The 20,177-nt window shown below is 37.1% G+C and overlaps 1 protein-coding gene across 1 annotated transcript in view; it reads left to right on the top strand.

Annotated features, from left to right (window-relative positions):
- Positions 1–1,399, top strand: part of LOC146452399 (uncharacterized) — an 81,766-nt gene extending 80,367 nt beyond the window's left edge. The window contains exon 48 of the mRNA XM_085097915.1: positions 352–1,399. Within this exon, the coding sequence (XP_084954041.1) occupies positions 352–395 (44 nt within the window). The 3' untranslated portion in view covers positions 396–1,399. The remainder of the gene's footprint in view (positions 1–351) is intronic.
- The last annotated feature ends 18,778 nt before the right edge of the window (positions 1,400–20,177 follow it).

Below are 20,177 nucleotides of genomic sequence, written 5' to 3'. Positions count from 1 at the left end.
ACTCAGGAATCCATATTTCAAGGTCAATCGAAAATCGCTCTCATATACATCTTGGATAAAGTTATCCGGTTAGCCGCCCAGCGATTTTTGCGTGAAAATGTGATTTGTGACGGAGAGGTGTAAATTTTACAAACTGTCTATGACTGCTGTAATAGCAAGTCAGTGACTAGATTTCATTGAACTTTACACACCTCTTCCAATTGACTAACTTCCAATTTTGGGCTCGGTAAGTGAGAATCATTGGTTAAAATTACTTGATATTGACCCTTCTCGTTCTGAGCTTGCTCCTACTTAACAGTATACCAGAGTAATTCCTTCATAAGCCAGACAATTTCTTTTTTTGTCCCCTAGGTGCTGCGGCAAGTTCCCACCAGCCTAGAAGTCGACGATGGTGACATCTACATATAAGACAACCGGTTGAGCAGAATAACTGCTATCTACATTGCTTCAGTTAAAACTTCGCTTCCTTTCATCAACGCATTTTGCATCAGCATTAAAAAATATATAGTTTCATTTATATCATGTTGACGAAAGCATAGTTTTAAAACCAGACGCTGAAGAAAACATTTTAAAAAGCCAGGTACAATAACGTGATGTTATCCATCGATTTGTCCAAATATACAAATCATACGTGCTACTCAACGTAATTTTCTATACAAAACCACGAGAGGATGACATAGAGAACCATTCCGTAGATTGAGCACTATTTTGGCAAGTTTTACGAAGCTTACTCCTGTTATTTACAGTTTTAGTTTATGACTGCCGTGGGAGAATTAAGAACAAGAAAATATTATGGCTTTGGAAATAGATAATTTCATTCTCCGAGGCTCGCCCATCGATGTCAGCCTCACATTGAACACACCGAAGTCCACTTAAAAGCGAGGCTTCGTGTGGTTTATTGAAATCACTGCGAGTTTCAGGGGAATGAGTCTCAAAATTTGTAACCAGTAAGAACTTAATTTCGTTATCAGCGAGAATTTTAACTTGATTAGGGGTCTAAAGCGTGACTGGTTTTCATTCCGAGAGAAAACTGTTTTCTAAATCTTCAAGTAGATTTTAAAGATTCGTGATGCAACAAACCGAGTTCCCATGCGTCCAAGAAAAAGGTTCTCTGTGTCGTCCTTTCCAGTCAAAAGTTGTTGGTAAGCTCGTTCGTGATCGAAGTATTTATCTAGAGAGAATTATTTAATGCATTTGAGTTATTTATGTAAAATGTATTATAGCAAAAATTTAGAACATATTTTTTAATGTTTTGTTTACTTTGTTTTTGTGTTAGTTTTGGTACATTTAATAGGTTTTGTAGTGCATGAGATATTTTTGTATAGCTCCTTGTAAGTGGTGCGGCAAACCTTTGTAGAAACGACTCGTGAACTTTACATTAAACTAAGAAATTGTTGTTTGTTGTAGATTTGTTGGTGGACTGGTAGGGGTCGGCGCTCGGTTCTCCAAACCTTTCCCCTAAAGAACTCGTTCATAGTGGAGGGCATAATTAGTATTCTTTTATGTGCATACAAATAAGCCTTCTTGACCTCGCTTTTGAGTGAAAATACTTTTGTTTTTACACATGCTAGCGAGGCCAGGAAGGCTAATTTAAATGCATACAAAATAATAACAATTAAGCCCTCCATTTATGAAAGAGGTCTATACCAAGATCAATTTCCGGACCATTTTCAGACCTGGATGGGGGAGGGTCGAAAGTCCCGGTAGCTTACCGCGCCCGATAAGTGTCTTTGGTAATAAATGTTTCTTAACAGAAGTCAATTTTTGCTAGCTTTGAATACTAAATTTTAAAATCTTATAATTCTATGAAAACATTGGCAAAGTACCATGTCTGTAATCACTGTGTAATCGGCGAAAAAACGTTCAAAAATATCGTAACTTAAATGTAACTTATCGGGCCCGATAAGTTACTGGGTCTTTCGAGAAACGGTCCCCAAGGCCCAGTTTTTCAAAGCCCGATTAAGCTAATCCTGGATTAACGTGAACTTTGATTCAAGTTTAATTACTAATCAATAAAGATTCTTCCAAAACATTTTTGTCCCTCAGTTTTGACTTAGACTTTTCTTTACCTTTAGCTTGAAGTAAGTCTAAAACCATTTTAACGAGCTCTAGGAAACCCTCGTTTAAATTTTAAGCCTGGATTAGTATTAATCAGCTTTCGAACAAATGGTTACAATCTGCAGGGTATACCCATTTGAAGACCAAAATATTTCAAAAACCATACCCATTTGGCGCCGCACACGCCTAAACAGTTAATATAAGGGAGTACCTCCCGCCCCCCTCCCCCGGGTAAGAGATTGCTGTTGATAATGGCAAGATAATTAGAGGGGAGGGGGTAAAATGCTTAATATCATTGAACAAATAATCTTTGTCTTTGGAAAGGAACTGAATTCGTTGCCCCAAGAATTATCTACAGTTGAATCTTCTCTAAAATACATATCCCGGAAGTGGAGAAAACTTGAAAGCTCATTAGAACCTTTGGCAGACACGTGCCCATTTTGAGGGGGACAAATTGATAATTACTGAAAGTAGCTGTCAACCCGTTCTAAACATACCATTTTGAGAGATGAAAGAATAAGAGAATATCGAAAGCAAAGATATGTTGACAGCTTTCCGTATCCATGGCGAGCCGTATGCCTTAAAAACTGATTTTGCCATCCAAATTTTTCCTCGATCACTACAGGAGGCCTATTGTTTACGGGAGTGCTGTTGACAGTTTAAAACCACATTTTCGGTGCAATACAAGCCCCAGTGCGTTGTCAAAAGTTTACAGCAATCAACATTCACTCACTGCGTGCAGTCGAATATTTCCGTTTCAGTCAAAAACCTCCGGAAAATTCAAAAACCCGAAGAAAAATAAAAAAGTTATCGTCGATGTGCAGCGAGTATTAAACACGGCAAAGCAAAGGCGACACACCCGATTGCTCGTCCTTATCAGGCGACTCACCCGAGATAAGAACGGCCGAGTTAAAAATCTCTCTGTGAAGAAATTTCTAATATTATCATCGGAGTTAGCTCACTAAGCAAAGGCGACGCACCCGATTGCTTATTGTTCTCAGGCGACACACCCGAGAGAACAACTGTGACCTAACTATGTCTTTTACCTTTACATAATAAAACTGTGAATATTTAGCCGGTATTTTTGGACACTTTTGTCGCACTCAGCGTGGTGAACATTGATTGCCAGTATCTATCATCTATTTTGGTCTTACCGTCTGAAATACTAACAGTAATACGGTACCGCAACAATATCATCATAAATTAAAAGGCATTTTAAAAATATATTTTGTATTGACTCTGATTCTAGGAGTTCCTACACACGTGGAAAATAGAAGCTGGTAATCGACGCCGTTACACTTTTTCCCAAATCACGAAATCGCGAGTGCTGATCAAATATATAACGTAAACATAAAAATCGCACTTACCTTTGCGGACGACTGGAGGATGACGATTGACTTTATTTATCATTCAATTATTGGAAAATGATGTAGAAAATTAGCTTGCTGAAGAATAAACTCTAAATTTGCATCGTAGAGACCATGGGCGAACAAATCATTCATGTTATGGTTCGTAGATTTTGGACCATTTAGCGCGCCAATTAGATTGGAGGGAAACGAAAACATTTAGTGAAAATTGTCATTTTTCCGTTTCCGACGGTCGATGTGTAGTCAGGCTTCTGGACAGTTCGGAGGAGTTTCAGTTTCCAGTTTACCGTGCGTTTCCACAGAAGCCAAGCTTTCTAGTCACAAAGACTTCATTGCTTTGCGGCAAGCTCGATCTAGACATTACACGCGACTGAAAAAGATTCTTTACTATACTATTGATAGATTGCTGCTTTCGAACAGGAATTCGATCGTAGCAACCGTCACTCAACCTAATTAATTTTAACACCTCTACGCGGCTCCTCATGTATGGATGACTTTCTGTAAAAACAGTCTTTTCTCAACCGATTCAAGTTTATGTTTGTGTATAGTCGTCTCTCGTGTCTTATTTGACTTGCGTGACAAATCATACATCGAAAAATTAGAGAACAAGAATGCTGTTGCTTTTTCTGGAACAATAAGCCATTTACGAGTTGTTTTGAACCTCATTGCGAAAGCGAGGCTAAGTGCAAGGCTTTCATGTGAAAATTAGTTTTGTTTGCACATAAAAAAAAATCATAACAAGACTGCACAAAGCCTCGATTTACTTTACTTACCGCCAAAGTCTAAAAAGACAATTTCCGAGTTGCTTTGAACCTCATTATGAAAGCGGAGCTAAGTGCAAAGTTTTTATTATGAAAATCAGTTTTCATTCACATGCAAACAAAACTAACATAACATCTTATTTCTTTCACATGGAATTTTGATATTGTGGTTTGTCAGCTTTTTATAAAATGGTAAAATTTCATGATTTGGGATAACATCAACATAGTAAGAAAACGTCCCGTCTTGAAAGAATGTTTAGCTTTTGAACAAAGCCCTGTTGCCCCTTGTGTGGAGGGAGAGGGATTCTTGCCCTTTACCGGCGTACAGGTTCACGTTGTCCTTTGGAACATGGAGATCGGCCTCAGGCTGTTGGATCAGAAGATCTGAAAAACACCTGACAAGTCACCGTAAAAGTTTTCCTACGCATTAGTGAAGTCTTCCTTCTCATCGATCCCAAGGGCGCCTCCGATCCTTTGGACCGTGGCTCACTATCAAGCGTAGGGGTCGCCGACACTGGTGACGGCACAATGCTTTGGACTAAGCTTCACAGTTACGGCTTTTTACAGATCTTTCTGCATACCCGAAAATCTTTGAAACTACCACTGAGAAGAAAGATTAAAGAAGTGTTACCAGGAGAGCTAGGCACACATGAGGGGATCTGTTACAGGGACGTATACCCAGAAACTTGTCCCCTCTTGGGAACCTTTAGATAAACACAGACAAGCCTCACAAGACATCCACTGGCTGTTCTTCGTTCGCTGTCATCCGATCGGTCCAGATTGTGGCCCTCTTGTAGCGAAGAAAAGGATCTTTCAACAGCGATCAATGGAAAAAAAAAGAAATGGCCTTACAAATTAAATTGTCGTGTTTTCCTTAACATTTTCTCATTTGCATACTTGGGACTCGGTTATGGAAAAAGAATTACCTAAGGAGGTAATAAGAGCAATTCTCCAGGAAAGTGAAGCAAAGTTGGAAATGAAAATTTTTAACCCCCCTTCATTTTTTGTGTGGAGGTAGGTTACCCGGAGGGATGAACAAAAACAGCCATATTTGGATCGGCAGGTGCGTCGTTGCCATGGAAACCGCACTTGATCACGTCGGCCTGAGGTCTATGTTTTGACCAAAAAATTCACTCTCAAATAGTAAAAATAAACGAGTCTGGTTCTCGAGTACATCTGAACCAATTCAAATGAAATTCATACAGATGGTAGAACCACTCTCCCAGTTTATAAAATTTGCCGTTAGAGTATTTTGGGTTCTATAATCAAGAAGACAATGTTCGTATTACTATGTTGCCTGTCAGCCATTTTGACAAGAAGGAAAAACAAGCACAACCATATTCGTTATTTCTCCGAAAATATAAACCACATAAACCAAATTAGCAGCAGAGCTTACATATATTGAAGTTTAAAGATATTATAAAATCTATTTGGGGAAAATTATATTCTGGCCATGGGTGTTGAAGACATCCGAGACAAGTTGCAAAAAATTGCAAAATTGGAAATGTTGCGGTCTCCAGTATTTGCCTCAAACAGGCTTTAGATAGAGGATATCAGCTTCAGAGGTTTTTTCATTCATCTTATCTGTTATCTACATTTGATTGATTAGGTTTTGGCCAACGAATTTGATGAAATATAAATTAAAACAAAGCCTACCTTGCAACTTTTGGGAATTTCTTCAGGATGCTTTCTCCTCAGTTCGCACGCTCCATTTTCTTGACCAAATCTTGCACAGACTCTACCGGAAAAGACAAATCTAACTGGCTAGCCTCGCCGAACATTTAATTTTAGACCAAAGATGATGATGCATTAACCCGAATAAAGAACAGTCGAACAGGTCAAACACAGTCCGAGTGTGTCGAGTATCGAAATAATTCATCAATACAATCCATCCAGGAAGTTAAATAGATGCATCAACATCACAGCTGAGCAAATGCATGTCTGCGACGATTCTGAATAAAGTCTTTGGCTAAATCGAGCCGTACATTCCGTGGTGCATGGTTGAGAAGCAAAGAAATCGTTGTTTACGACCTGTTTACGACCAAACGTATGTAGACCGGAAATGCGAGTAGCAAAACTGCTGACCGGATGTAGTTTTAAATGCGATATACGCGCTTTTTGTTTGTTTGTTTTTGTAGCTTCGGCTAATTGTCGTAAAGGCATTATCTCTTCTTTAGATATTTTTGGTACAATACATCATTGATAGAGGGATAAAAGGACGACTTTTGATCCGCTTTTATGACTGTTTTAGAGAGGTGAATAAAGAGGACAAAATAAAAGCGCTTCACTAGTCGTTTTACGCAACCACATAAGCCGCCCATGTTTCCTGGGTTTGTTTGTTTGTTCGTTTGTTTTTTTATTTATTGCTTATTGGATGTTAAGGATGGCCTGCATGTAAGTTACGTCGCTGATCTGGGGCATTAGCGTACACATTCGAAGTTATGAAGTTGGAATTTTTGACCCACCTCTCCTCCAGAAATAAATAAGTCCTCTCCAAGCCGATAAATTTTCACATTCAGTACCTAATACCTGCCCAAATCTTGGCATTCTTTCTGTTTATTTATTTATTTATTTATTTATTTATTTATTTATTTATTTATTTATTTATTTATTTATTTATTTATTTATTTTTTGCTGTCGTTTTTTCTGGTGGGGGGAGGGGTGACCGGACGTAAATTTGTGCCGTCAATCAAAAACGCTGTAAGGGAAATTTGCATATCGTCGTGCGAAGGAAAATATCCTGGTCGGGACAATGGAAAGTTGGTCTCTTTCAAATCCCAAAAGGGACGTTTTGGTTTGTGAGTGCAGTGAAAACAATATAAAATTTAGTCAATGTCAAAGGGATATTTCCAGGCACGCGCAAGCCTACGGCATTAGTATAAACCGTGATGAAATCAGCGACGAAATGGATCTTATTCTTTGCCGTGCAGGTAAATAAATGTAACATTTCACGCGCGAATTTTTCATTCTTTTGTCCCGAATAGCTTATCATAACTGAATTTGTAATTGCATTTTCACAGTCTAAAAAGCAATCTTTTTTTTCGGGTGCGGCTATTATGATCATGCGTTCAATTTTCACCCAAGCTTCAGTTCAGCTTCATTTCCTTTGTTTTTGTTTTCATTCGGTTATTCTATTTTTTGTTTTTTTTGTTTTTGGCTTTCTTCACCATTGCCATTGTGAAACAACCCCATTTCAAGAGGATATCATTACACATACATCCGGTGTTACATCCCATTACATTGTGTTACATCCGGTCAGCAGTCGTGCGTCTCGGACTTCCGGCCTATGCGTTCAGTTTATTTACCATTCTTGGCTTGTCGACTATCGCAATATCTGACTCGATTTTAGGCAAAGACGTTACTTTGGATTGTTCAAAGGCATGCATTTGCTTGTTACATCGATCTCGACACATTTACTTTACTTCCTGGTTGGATAATATTGATAAATTTAGGTGCTAGACGGCAGATACGACCATGTTTTAGACCTTCTCAACTATTCTTTGTCAAGTGTATGCGGGCTACTTGTATCATCATCTCTGGTCTGAAACACAGCAAACTGGATATTCGATTGGAGTAACTGTTAGTCTGCGCTAGATTTGGTCAAAAAGACGGAACGTGCGAAGGAGAGACACTGGAGAGAACCACGCGACGAAAGCATCCTGAAGAAATTCCCAAAACCTTCAAGGTAGGGTTTGTATCAATTTATATTTCATCAAATTTGTTGGCCAAAACCTTATTTACTAAATGTAGGTAGCAGACAAGATGATAAAAGATACTTTTGAAGCTGATTTTCTCTCTCTAAAGCCTGTTTGAGTTAAATACTAGAGCTTTCAAAATTACCAATTTTGCAATTTTTTGCAATTTGTCCCAGGTGTCTTCAGCACCCATGGCCAGAGTATAGTTTTCCCCAAATTGATTTTATGATATTTAGAAACGTCAATATCTATGTAATCTCTGCTGCTAATTTGGTTTATGTGGAAAGAGTACTTTCGGAGAAATATCGAATATCGTTGCGCTTGTTTTTCCTGCTTGTCTAAATGGCTGACAGGGAACATAGTAGGACGAGCATTTTCTTCTTGTTAATAAAACCCAAATTATTGTAACGGCAAATTTTATAAACTGGGAGAGTGGTTCTACCATCTGTATGAGTTTCATTTGAATTGGTTCACATGCACCCGAGAACCAGACTCGTTTACTTTTACTTTTTGAGAGTGGAACTTTTGTTCAAAACATAGTCCCAAGGCCGATGTCATATAGTGCGGTTACCATGGCAACGATACATCTGCCGATCCAAATATGGTTGTTTTTGTCTATCCCCCAAGGTAACCTACCTACACACAAAAATTGAAGATGGGTTAAAATTTTTCATTTCCAACTTTGCTTCACTTTCCTGGAGAATTGCTCATAAAAGGTTTCTGATTTCATAAATATTAAAAAAAATATTGTTTTTACTACAAGTTCTCTGTGTACGTAAACAGGGAAGCATCATGTTTAACAAACAAAACAATCATCAGTCATGTTTAAGAAAAAAAATCCTCATATGTTTTCGCAACGATGTTTTTTTCTTTTTTCGACCCCCGTCATTCATAAATGTTTGTGCCAGCACATTACATTTGTCGTGGGAGCGAAATTTTCTGTTTGAGAACGCCTAGATAGACAGACTTTCGAGTTTTGATTATATTTCCTATAGCGAATTTTGTTTATGCGCAAACTGGAAAAAGTTTGGGAACCAGGGATCCGATTGACGAAGCCCTCCAAATAGATCAAGATGTATCTCAAGTATTCTTTCTTAACAAAACCTATTGTTGGAATAACAACAGACTGTTGTTCAGAAACAATACTTAGGATACATGATAACTTCGGAGGGATTCGTGTATCTGACCCCAGAAGCCACAGTTGGATTTGCTTTGGTACGTCTTATTCTATTTCGTGTACAAAAGAAACTGATCTTTTTGACAACGCAAAGTAAATGTTAGAAGCGACAACTGTTGAGAATTTTTCTCCAGAAGTATTTCGCTTCCAAAAACCAAATTAAATTGCGCCCATGAGTGGGTAAGCAATATTTCCGCAATTAATTTATCCTGGTTCGAGGGTCCTCCAGGAATGGTCTCCATTTTGCTAGGCCGGTTTTTAGCACGGCTAAGGCGATAGCATGTTTATTCATAAGCATATCAACTTAGGCATACATTCTTGTCAGAATTCGCACGAGAGCCGATTTTATCAGTTGTTGATTGGTTCCAGCATGTAATGCATATTTATTACATCTTCTTCATTTGGTGTCAAGCAACTAACTTGCCGACAAGCGAAGACGCGTAAGGACGAACTCTGCTCTTGAAAATGTACCGAAATGGAAGTAAGAAGACTTAGCTTCAAACAAACAAATACATATGGTGAGTACATATTTTCATAGCACTTCAGCCTAAAAACTTTCGAACTCTTAGCAAGCGAGCGGGACCTGGAATTATTTTGGTCTGCTAGCTTGAAGAGATTCAGTTTAATGTATTTTCCGAAGTACAGCAATATCAGAATTCGCGAACGTTCACTTTCAGTTGCTATCGCACAACTGAAATTCTATCCCGAGAACAAGAAGGAAGGAAAGGATATAACTGCGAGGAAGTTGGTTTTGTTCGCGGTCAATGTTCAAGCGATTTTAAATCAACTTGTTCGAAACACTGAGCACGTGCTTTGACGTGGCATCTTTGGTCCTTTCACGGGCTTCGTTGCAATGAAACTATTTCGAATTTTAGTTTCTCTGACTTTCTGAAAGCTTGAAAATATACTCCAGAAATACTTGTTTGTGTTAATTTAAAGGCTTCAGTGAAAATTTAGTTGTCAAATTCAATTTACCTCTAGAGGCAAACTAAGTAATCTCGACAGCTAGGAAGGAAAGCATCCCTTTAAAACTTAGCATAAATGGGTGTACTTTGTGTTTTCTGAAAAAATAGCTCATGAGTTTTTATAATTATTAATTTTTCTTTCTTAAAGGTGAATTCATCAGTGGAAGGAACAATACACAAGAAGACGAGAAGAATCATAGAGCAAGGAATGGACTCCATGAAACGGGATTCAAGATAAGCCAAGAAAATTGATTTTTTTATTTTGCTAAAAAAATACCTCTGATGGAAGATGATCATATCTGACAAAGCTAAAGGAAGTTTTTGGGAAATTACACTTAAAATTTTGTTGTTATGTTGACCGCGAATGGGAAGGTTCTAGGCCCCCTGAAGCAAATTGACGTCATTTATATTACTCGTGCATGTAGTTGGGCCAAAATTCTTCAGCTCACAAAATTAATCGATTCTTTGTTGTTGTAGTTCTTAATGCCAAACCATTGAAATTGCGGGTTGCGATTCTTGTTTTTGTCCAAATCTGACCAGCAATCGTCCATTAAGAGATATTTTTATTGAGAATATTTAACGTCAACTTTGAGCGATCTTCTATATCCACATGTTTCCGTTTGGTCAGTTGAATTTACAATTCTTCGTAAAATTCTACATTTGATAGAACTTGAAACTGCGATGAGTCTTTTCATCTTATTTACCTTGGCTGATTTTTAAAGTCGACAATGAAAGTTTAATAAGCAAGACAGCGATCATTCAAAGTTGGGTTGTTTATCAGATAGTTATATTACAAGGTTAAACTGCCAGATACCATGGTTACGAAAACGAAAATGTTACTGTCGTATCGAACGTAAGAGGGCAAAACTTTTCAAAACTGAATTACACACAGATATACTAAATCGCGTTAAAACGCTGACTGTTAATGTTCAAAAATATTTATCAGGGGGTGAGGGTTGGGAGGTAGGCGGCACCCCTCCCCTCTCAATCAGCGGGGTCCAAATCTGGAAGGTTATATGAAGGCTAGGTGTTCAAAATATGAAGAACGCGACTCAAAATTCATCAAATAGGAATAAGAACTACAAAAACGGCAAGAGGTGGAAAACCTTGAAAGTAGCACTGACAAAATACAAGCGTCTATTTTTCTGATCTTGCTATCAAAATCAAAAAAAAATTTTCTCCCATTCAAACAACAACAAAATTTGGCTATTAAATTCCACTACGGTGAAAAACGATTCCCGATATCTCTTGGCTGATTGAACATTTCGTGTCATAAACGTTTTTTGGAATTGAGGATGCATTGATTTGGGGTGCGGTGGAGATGTGGGTGCCTGTTCTCAATTTGGCTGGCTATGTTAGGTACTACCGCGCTGTAAATACATATGAATAAAATTGGATTACCTAGATTGGGGGTAATCAAGGGGTTCAAAGTCCTTGTGAGTTTTGACGCGGAGCTTTTGTGACCTTTAGTTTCAAATTTTCAAAGGGCGTTGAGGGGAGAAGACAACGAATGCATCAGCGTTGAAAGTATTTCTTCTGTTTTGGATTTTTTTAATGGTGGCTCTCAAAATTGGCTATGAATCATAACAGACCACCAGACATGGCACCTGGCAGTTGCACCTTGTAAGTTTTTGTAGTTGTCAAGGGAACGTAAGGCTCCAAAGGGAATCCTTATTCCAAAGAAAAGGACAAACTGTATTACCAAATTGTCGCAGAAAAGCAAATGCGCGCGAACATTTTTTCCTTTATTTCTCATTGTACAAAATTACCTAATGAGCAATTCAATTGAAGTGATTTAACCAAAAGGTGACAAATGAATAATTTAATTAAAAGCTTTTTTAACACCTTATGTTCTCTTGACATATTATTACAGATAGTAAACTAGTGTCTGGTTGAAGTAATGTTTACAAAAACGCTTCGAAACGTCTTCGGCATTCGAATTAGGCGGGAAAAAAAAGAGTTTAAGACCGCAAAACACTGTTCAATCAAAAGTCCTATATTTTCTCAAAAAATATTCAGGCAATTGGAACTCAGTTAGGGAGCATCTAGTCATTCAACTCTTTGGAAATGGGCTTTATGCCGTTCACCATTTTGTTCTTTTAACTACTATGATTTGAAATTCCGTAAGGCAAGGAACAAAATTAAATTTGAAACAAACTTGAATTTCACAACAGTGGAATACAAGATTATACAGTCATTTGTACTTATTTCCACGAATCGTGCATTTTAAGTTTTTAAAAGATGTATCTTATGGCCGGTCAATTGCAATAGAATATTTGACACTGGACTTTGGAGTTTCCAGGTCTGCGAAATTTTCAGATTCTGTTTCGAAAGTTCGAAAAACGGAACTTAAGGCCAAGTAATACAAACAACATTTGCTTGCAACTTCTCGCGCAACAAATATTGCGTTCAAGTTGCGATTGTTTGTTGCCCGTTACCACTTACGCGCGAAACAAATTTTCATGTTACAGAAAGTAGACGCAGTTTCTACTTTTTGCAACATGAAAATTGTTGCGCACTGAAGTCGTTATACGGGCAATAAACGATTGCGACTTGCAACGCAATATTTATTTCGCGACAAGCTACAAGAAAACGTTGCCCGTATTACTTGGCCTTAACGCGGCTGGCACTGGTTTCCATCACTTTCCAGAACTTATTCTTTGACAGAACAATAGAACCATTATTTATCACTTGTTACGACAATCATGGTTTCAAAAGTATGCCTAAGTATTTGTGAACAAGTTATGGTCATTTTCTTTTGACATAATGGTTTACCAAAGCAACAGTATAGCCTTTTGAAACACTCCCACTTTTACCTTTAAGATGTTGTAACTCAAAAACGAGCTCGGTGAACCCATTTTTTATTATGCAATTGAAAGCATCATGTTTAGATACAATTGTTTGTAAAGTTTAAAAAATTCTATCAAAGGGGTTCAGAGCCACCTAAAATTTTCGTCAATTTAAAGTGGCTCTGAACCCCTCTGGTAGAATTTTTTTAAAAACAACTTTCAAACAGTTGTATCTAAATATGCTGATTACAATTCCATGATGAAAAATGGGGGTCACCTCGCTCGTTTTTGAGTTATGACCACTTTAAAGTAAAATTAGGGGTGTTTTCAAGAGAACTGTTGCCATGGTAACCCATTATGTGGAGAAAATGACCATAACTTGTTTACTAATATTAACGTTTTTTGTTACCATTATTGTTGTATCAACTGATAAACAGTAGTAGTATCGATCGGTCAAAGTGCAAGTGCTTGAAAGTAATGGAAACCAGTGCCAGCCGCCTGGGGCAGTCAAAACTTTCCATTGATTAACAACCGCAAAGCAATTTCTAAAGGTTCGTTTTCGTTCATTTGAATATTTATTGAATTTATTGATATTTATTAAATGTTAAAATTTTATTGAAGGAAAGTGAAACCCTACTCCAGAAATGTTTTTCAAAGCTATCAAATTGAGTTCATACCAGCTATTTGTTTAACGAAAACGTTTTCTGTGAAATCCTACAAAAGTCTTTCGTTGGAATATTTAACAATTAGACGGAGAGCTCGAGGTTTCTATCGGCTGATAGTTGGCGAGGGGCGAAGCCCCGAGTCAACTATCAAAGGCGATAGAGACCGAGAGCGAGCCGTCTAATTGTTTTAACATACCTCAGTGATCGATCTATGAAGCAAAAAAATCTTTTTATTTCATAAATTTTGATATATTTGTGCTAAATCGCATGCTAAATCGCGCGCGCTCTGACCACCTGCCGTCTATCGATCGATAGACGGCAGTTTGTCAGAGCGCGCGCAATTTAGCATGCATTATCGCACAAATATATCAAAATTTATGAAATAAAAATATTTTTTGCTTCATAGATCGATCACTGAGGTATGCTAAAACAATTAGACGGCTCGCTCTCGGTTTCTATCGCCTTTGATAGTTGGCTCGGGGCTTCGCCCCTCGCCAACTATCAGCCGATAGAAACCTCGAGCTCGCCGTCTAATTGTTAAATATAACAAGGAATGCGTATAAAGATATTTTTAAAAATATATATGTTCTGTTCTTGAATTCGTACTTTAAGGTATTAGAAACGAGAAACAAAAATCATATGTTTGAAAATGACAACTTTACGCAACTTCTTTATGTTCGAAAGAACCAGATTTTAGTTATATTTTTGGGGTCCATTACCTCGAAAATTGAGAAAATAAACTTGACAACTTCTAGATAAACAAACAACAAATCTATTATTTGCAGAAAAATACATTTATTTTTGCGTTCAGGCGTTGGCTCCCTCTCAGTCTAGTTTTTGTTTCTAGGCTTGAATTGTTAGCATTATCTCAACCAGACATTAGTTTCAGTAGTTAACTTGATATTTAAGGCCTTGTTTAACTATATCAGTGTTGCATTGGACAAGGGGAATGAGTGAAAGCTCAAACTATTAAGTTTAAATAGAATTGGAAAAGAAACGAAAGGCAAAAGACAAAGAGAAATTGCGACAAATGAAAACAAAAACCAAAGAATCACTAAGCGAATTGGTGTTGAAAATGGACGAAATTTGGCTGAAATTGAAGATTGAATAGAATTATTTTGATTGAAAGTTAAAAAGAAATTTCTAAAACGAGATCGATTCACCAAACTTGTAAGCAAGGTATTGATTATCTCGATCAGTGAGAATTAAATGATCATAAACCATACTACAGATTGTTTTTGCCAATGAACTGCACAACTTTTTATTTTAATATTTTGTCCAGAAGGGTTAGAACAAGAGAAGGAGTTAATTAAACGATTACCAATGAAAAATGTTCATGTTGTCCTTCAGCAGCATGGTTAAAAAATATATAAAACTGTTCAATTGAGGCCTTAAACTGCTGTTTAAAAGTAAAAACTAAAATGAAAATTGTCTTTATTGATGACAACAGTAAAATCTGTGAAAAGAAACGAAAAATAGAACGAAAAAGATTTTGAACATCACTCAGAACGAATTGTCTTGATACTCGCCAAACAAATAAATTTTAAAGATTAGATTGGGTAAGGGTTTTGCATGTATCATTTTCTAGATGCTTTCACCACAAATGCCTTGTCCTGTGTAGCACTGTATATGGACGTGGAGTTTAGTACTCTTCGTGTTGAACAAGGTCACAAAAAGCGACATTGCAGTATAGACAATTTTGCAGCAGTTTGAAGGAAAAGTCATCGACTTATCAATTTAATGCAAGAGAGGATGTCTCTTGTTTAATGTTAAACCTGAAACAATCAGTATTTCGCGACAATCCAAAAACGTTTCTTCTCCTGTTGCAAAATTTTGTCTTGAATTGCTAGGTCGCTTTATTTCTAAAGTCGCCTTCACTCGGCAAACTGAGGTCTCAAATCTCGTGTTGTCAAATAGGATTTGGGGTGTGAAAACGTTGCAAAAAAAAAAAATCAGCATGTTTGAAAGTCGTTTTGGCAATGTTCGTTCTCGCCAGCTTGTATTTGACAACACAAGTTTGCGAACTTCATTTAGCCTTGTGAAGATGATTTTAGATTGTTAAAGTATAAACCACCTCGGAAATGAAACTTTTCTAACTAAGGCGAACGTTTCGTTGAAAATTTTAAAATTTCGCTTTTTTAAATTACCGAAAATTGAACAGAAATTTTAAGCTTCTATCTGAGGTGGTTTATATTTAGTTGGCGGGCAAAACGAGTACCCTGTAATTTTTTTTGGCAAAATTTGTTGCCAGGGGAAACGCTGTGCAAATTTTTCCAAATTTTCCCGCCAAAAGACTTAGTATATATAGGGAAAAAAAGTTTGTACACACTTTTCAATTAAGTAATTAATTAATTAATTAATTCTTACTTAATTAATTAACTAAAAATATTCATTGTATATAAGACAGATAATAAAGAACAAAATGAAACTGAAACAATTGTTTGCTTGAGTGTAACTTTTATTGTTGGTGTCATTAAGCTTACTTACTGAATGCAAATATAAAATAAACTGGCTAGAAAAAATTAAAAAAAAAACGGCGGCGAAAATTCAAAATTTTCAAACAGATAGTAATGATAAGGAAAATTAAAAAAAAAAAAACGGCGCATGCGTATTTTAAGCGCCCGTATTTTTTCTAAGTTTTTTGGCGGGAAAATTAGACAACTGAACAGCAGTTACCCTTACAACGAACGAGAGGCATAAAAAAATTTCAAGTTTTATAAAGAATTATTAATTTTGATCATGCGTTGGTCAATCAAATTTTATTAAAACATGAATGATTGTGTTATCCTAAACTTTGCTGAAAATTTAGATTCCTACACAAACACATTTTGCCAAAAATGTCTTGCAATTGATTCACAGAAAATCTGTTAGTTTTCTAAACTTCTCAAATGCAAAATGAACACGAAGATGCACTATAAATAAGAACTTTCCATGAAAAACCTATCGGTTGTTATAACGAGTGAATCAAATAAATTGGCATGCGATTTAGTCGAAATCTTCATTTTGAAATTTATAGTTTTAACCGAGGTTGCACTTGAAAATGTTTTGGCCCGCTAAAAAAATAAGCAAAATGCCTCTATAACTGACTAAAATCACCGATGAGTACAACTTTTCCTGATTTTTCCAATCAAACCCGGCTGTAAACTAAAACTTGAAATTTAACTTCAAGAAAAAGACTCAAAGTTGAATTGCGAGAAAATTTGAATCCAGTTTCCATCGGCACGCAGAATTTGGCTAGCAGTTACGGTCGCTTTGAGATGAATTGGTTTTATATCATATATCATGTCATTTTTTAAAAGATATATTTTCTTTCAAAACCCGACAAAACCGAGTAGATTAAGAGAATTTCAAACCTCTGGAGTTAACCAAACCTGTAGACAATTGCAATAATTTGAAATTAAACCAAACATGTCTCAGCTACAAAATTAATAGTTTCTTTAACGGAGAAAACAACATTTCTCTCCGTCCTGTTACGAAATCTAAACAATGTGAAATTTGTTGAAAGCAACAAAAAATACCAAAAAATGCTTAGAAAATTTACGTGGAATTTTTAAAAATGCTAATCGAGGCCCTTTGATGCAGTGCGCCTTCGTGTTTACAGAGAGTTCGATTCACCGAACAAGTTCGATCGATCTTAGTTGGCTTTTGGAAAATAATTAATACTAATGTTCTACCTTGACTAAAACAGTGTTTGACTTGCTCTTGTTCCAATGCTTGTGTTGTCAAGGCTTGTCATGTAAACAAAATCTGCAATTAGAAAGTTAAATTTTAATCACCTTTATTTATATCGGTTCAGTCCACAAGGTCAATCACTTAAGACATTTAAGGTTCAACATCTTTTGCTTTGGCGACGAAAATATTAAAAACTAACTAGTCTCTAGGAAATACTATTCACTTTTTGCTCAATAGGGATGCAATTGAAGAGGCTCGCGACAGTTTTTCTGACATTGAGGTGGATCTTTTCAAATCAATATTTCGCATGAAAGGCCTGCTTCGATTTCCATCATACCGTACACCACCTTTTCAACCTGTGATCAAATTGTATTTTTTGTTGGTATTCTACTGTAAACTGTAAACGGGAATCAGTCAAGCTTAGAAATTAAGGACTTTTCTTACTACTGCTACATGTATTGTTGTTGTTGATATCATACGATGTTTTATTGTAAGGCGTGAATAATAAACCCCTGTGTGGACACAAGTGTGGTGGACATAAATACTCATTGCACGACAATAGCAGTGAAATAGACCAGGAAAAACAAAATAAAACTCATGTTCAGAGCGAGAACAGCGACTGAAACTTCACCGAGTTTAAGCCTGCTTATCTAACACCCGAAACGAGACGTGCTCGAACAACAAAACGAATTATAATTCTAACGTCTCACAACTGAAAAGAAAAATCTGTAAGGCCATTTTTGAAATATTTTGATTTATGCAAATTTTTACAAGCTTTTCGACTTATTTAAGGCGTTTTAAAACACAAACAACTTGATATCGCAGTAACCTATGAAACTCAAAGTACTTTTAGAATGTTTTGCTTTGATACTGAAGACCTTTGCACAGAAACGAGAAATTATCAAGTTTTATTTTTCTTCTGATTGTAACAAAAAATGCGGCAAGAACTAAAATCAGTCCATAAAAAACTATTCTTTTTACTTGAAAACGCTCTTGCAGTTTTTTTCTAGTTTCGCCTACAAGTTATCTAAATCCTGAAAGTTTCGTTGTCAAGTTTCGAGATAATCGACGTTATTTTAAATGAAGTGCTTTGCGTCACCGTTGTTATGGTAACAGCTGTTCCTTAGAAACCAACAAAAACGTAAAATGTGATCATGTTAAAAAGGTGGTGTAGTTTGACGGAAATCGAAGCAAGCCTTCTGTGCGAAATGTGTATTTGAAAAGATCCACAACACAATGCCAGAAAAATTGTTGCGAGTCTCCTTGAATACATTTACACTTGTTTTAACTATGTGCAAACCTTTGGTATGGGCACGGCCAAATTGCATTTGAATTGGGTAGTTATGGATAAACCCTTGAGTCTCAACAATCATGAAAGAGCCGTCTCTTTTTATCTGTCATTGTTCAGGTTTAGTTTCCGGTGTGCGTAGGGGTGTTGAAGGGTATGTGGAGTGTTTTCAATGGTTTGTATAACCTTGTTCCCAGCAACTAACTGCATTCTCTCCGTTTCTTGTTCAAGAAAGGAAAAGATAGAAGCTTTGGAATTCTTACGCTTATCAGGAAAAGAACTCTGCAAATTGTGCGCAATGTTATTCCGTGTGTCTCAGCTTTAGGGCGATATTACAAGAGACGACTTAACACAATTTTTGGTAATAAACTAACCTCCTCTCACCGCTATAACACGAAATGCTCTTGCAAAAAAAATGTCTCCATATTTTTTATTATAGGTTAGAAATTTACTCTTGACGTATGACTTCAACGAGCTTTTAGACAATGGCAGAAAGTCAGCAGAAGAAAGGTTTCCGCAAAACATTATGTGACAGAGCTAATTGAGCCAGAGTCATCACTGGTATAGACACTAATGATCAGTATCCATTTTGGCGCGAACCGAAGGACATCCGGAGCACGTTCTTCGAAGGCCCCAAAACTTAACGGGCCTTTCGAATACCGTCTTTTAAGACGGTATTGCCCGTTAAGTTTAGGAGTTGAGTACTAGCTCAAAATCGCCAATATGTTGCCTAAAGTTATAACGGTATTAAAATCAACCTTCAAAATCAATTAATAGCTAGGGACTTTAAGAAAAATGTTAATGCTGAATCGCTGATGAGATCTGAACATTGTATACGTTCTCACCCTTCCACCTACCGCCACTCCTGTCCACCCTCCACCTGGATGGGAGGGCAATGCCCCACCTCCCACCCCCACCCCTCCCGAAATTACTTGTTACTTGATTGCTTTGGACTCAGTTTCGGGTATGGCTAAGTCAATTCCAAGCGTGACCACCCATCCCTCCCCTCCCTCTCCTCCCTCTCTTCCCTGGTATTTGTCGGGAATTTGCCATTTTCTCCTCGGAGAACAGAAAATCCCCCACGGTGGGGTTGGCCAATACTGATCCAAAAAACCCATGATATAGATTAGAAAAAAAGGAAGAATGCCCCAGCCACGGTTTCTTGAAAACAATCCAGTAGACCTGCCACAAGTCCACCGTCGATGCTTAGTTTGATTCATCACGTCACGTTTAGCTCATTGCTCCTCTCGAAAATAAAATATTCAACCACTACATATTAAAAGCTTGTATCTCAAATCACAATTACTGTGATCGCGCCTCCACCGTACGAGAATGTAATTGACAGGGAAAAGATTAATGCAACTACGTAAGGCTACCGATGTACAGCATAGTATCTGGCTTTTTGAATGGACTAAATCTGCCCAGCGCAGTGGTCATAAAACCAAATTAACTAGGTAGGTATTTGATTCAAGCAGTAAAATATAAAAATTTCTCCAGTGCTAAAGAAAACAATTCAAAATGACCTCCCATGCCCCGCAGACCTCTGATGACAAATGCCCCACCATGGAGCTCAACAAAACGACAAATGCCCGACATATACCCAGGGTGGTGGGGCAAGGGGAACCATTGGATAATCCAATATGGTGGATCTAAGATGGCTGATTTTTCTGTGACATAGGTTGAATTAACTCCTTAGGTTAGAGGCCTACAATGACTTCCAAGCAATCGAGTAATTATGGG

Source organism: Pavona decussata, unplaced genomic scaffold (assembly GCF_977016875.1).
Source record: "Pavona decussata unplaced genomic scaffold, jaPavDecu1.1 SCAFFOLD_371, whole genome shotgun sequence".
In the NCBI taxonomy this organism is placed as follows: domain Eukaryota; kingdom Metazoa; phylum Cnidaria; class Anthozoa; order Scleractinia; family Agariciidae; genus Pavona; species Pavona decussata.
The sequence above is the reverse complement of the archived record's forward strand: the minus strand, read 5'-3'. Positions and strand labels throughout refer to the sequence as shown.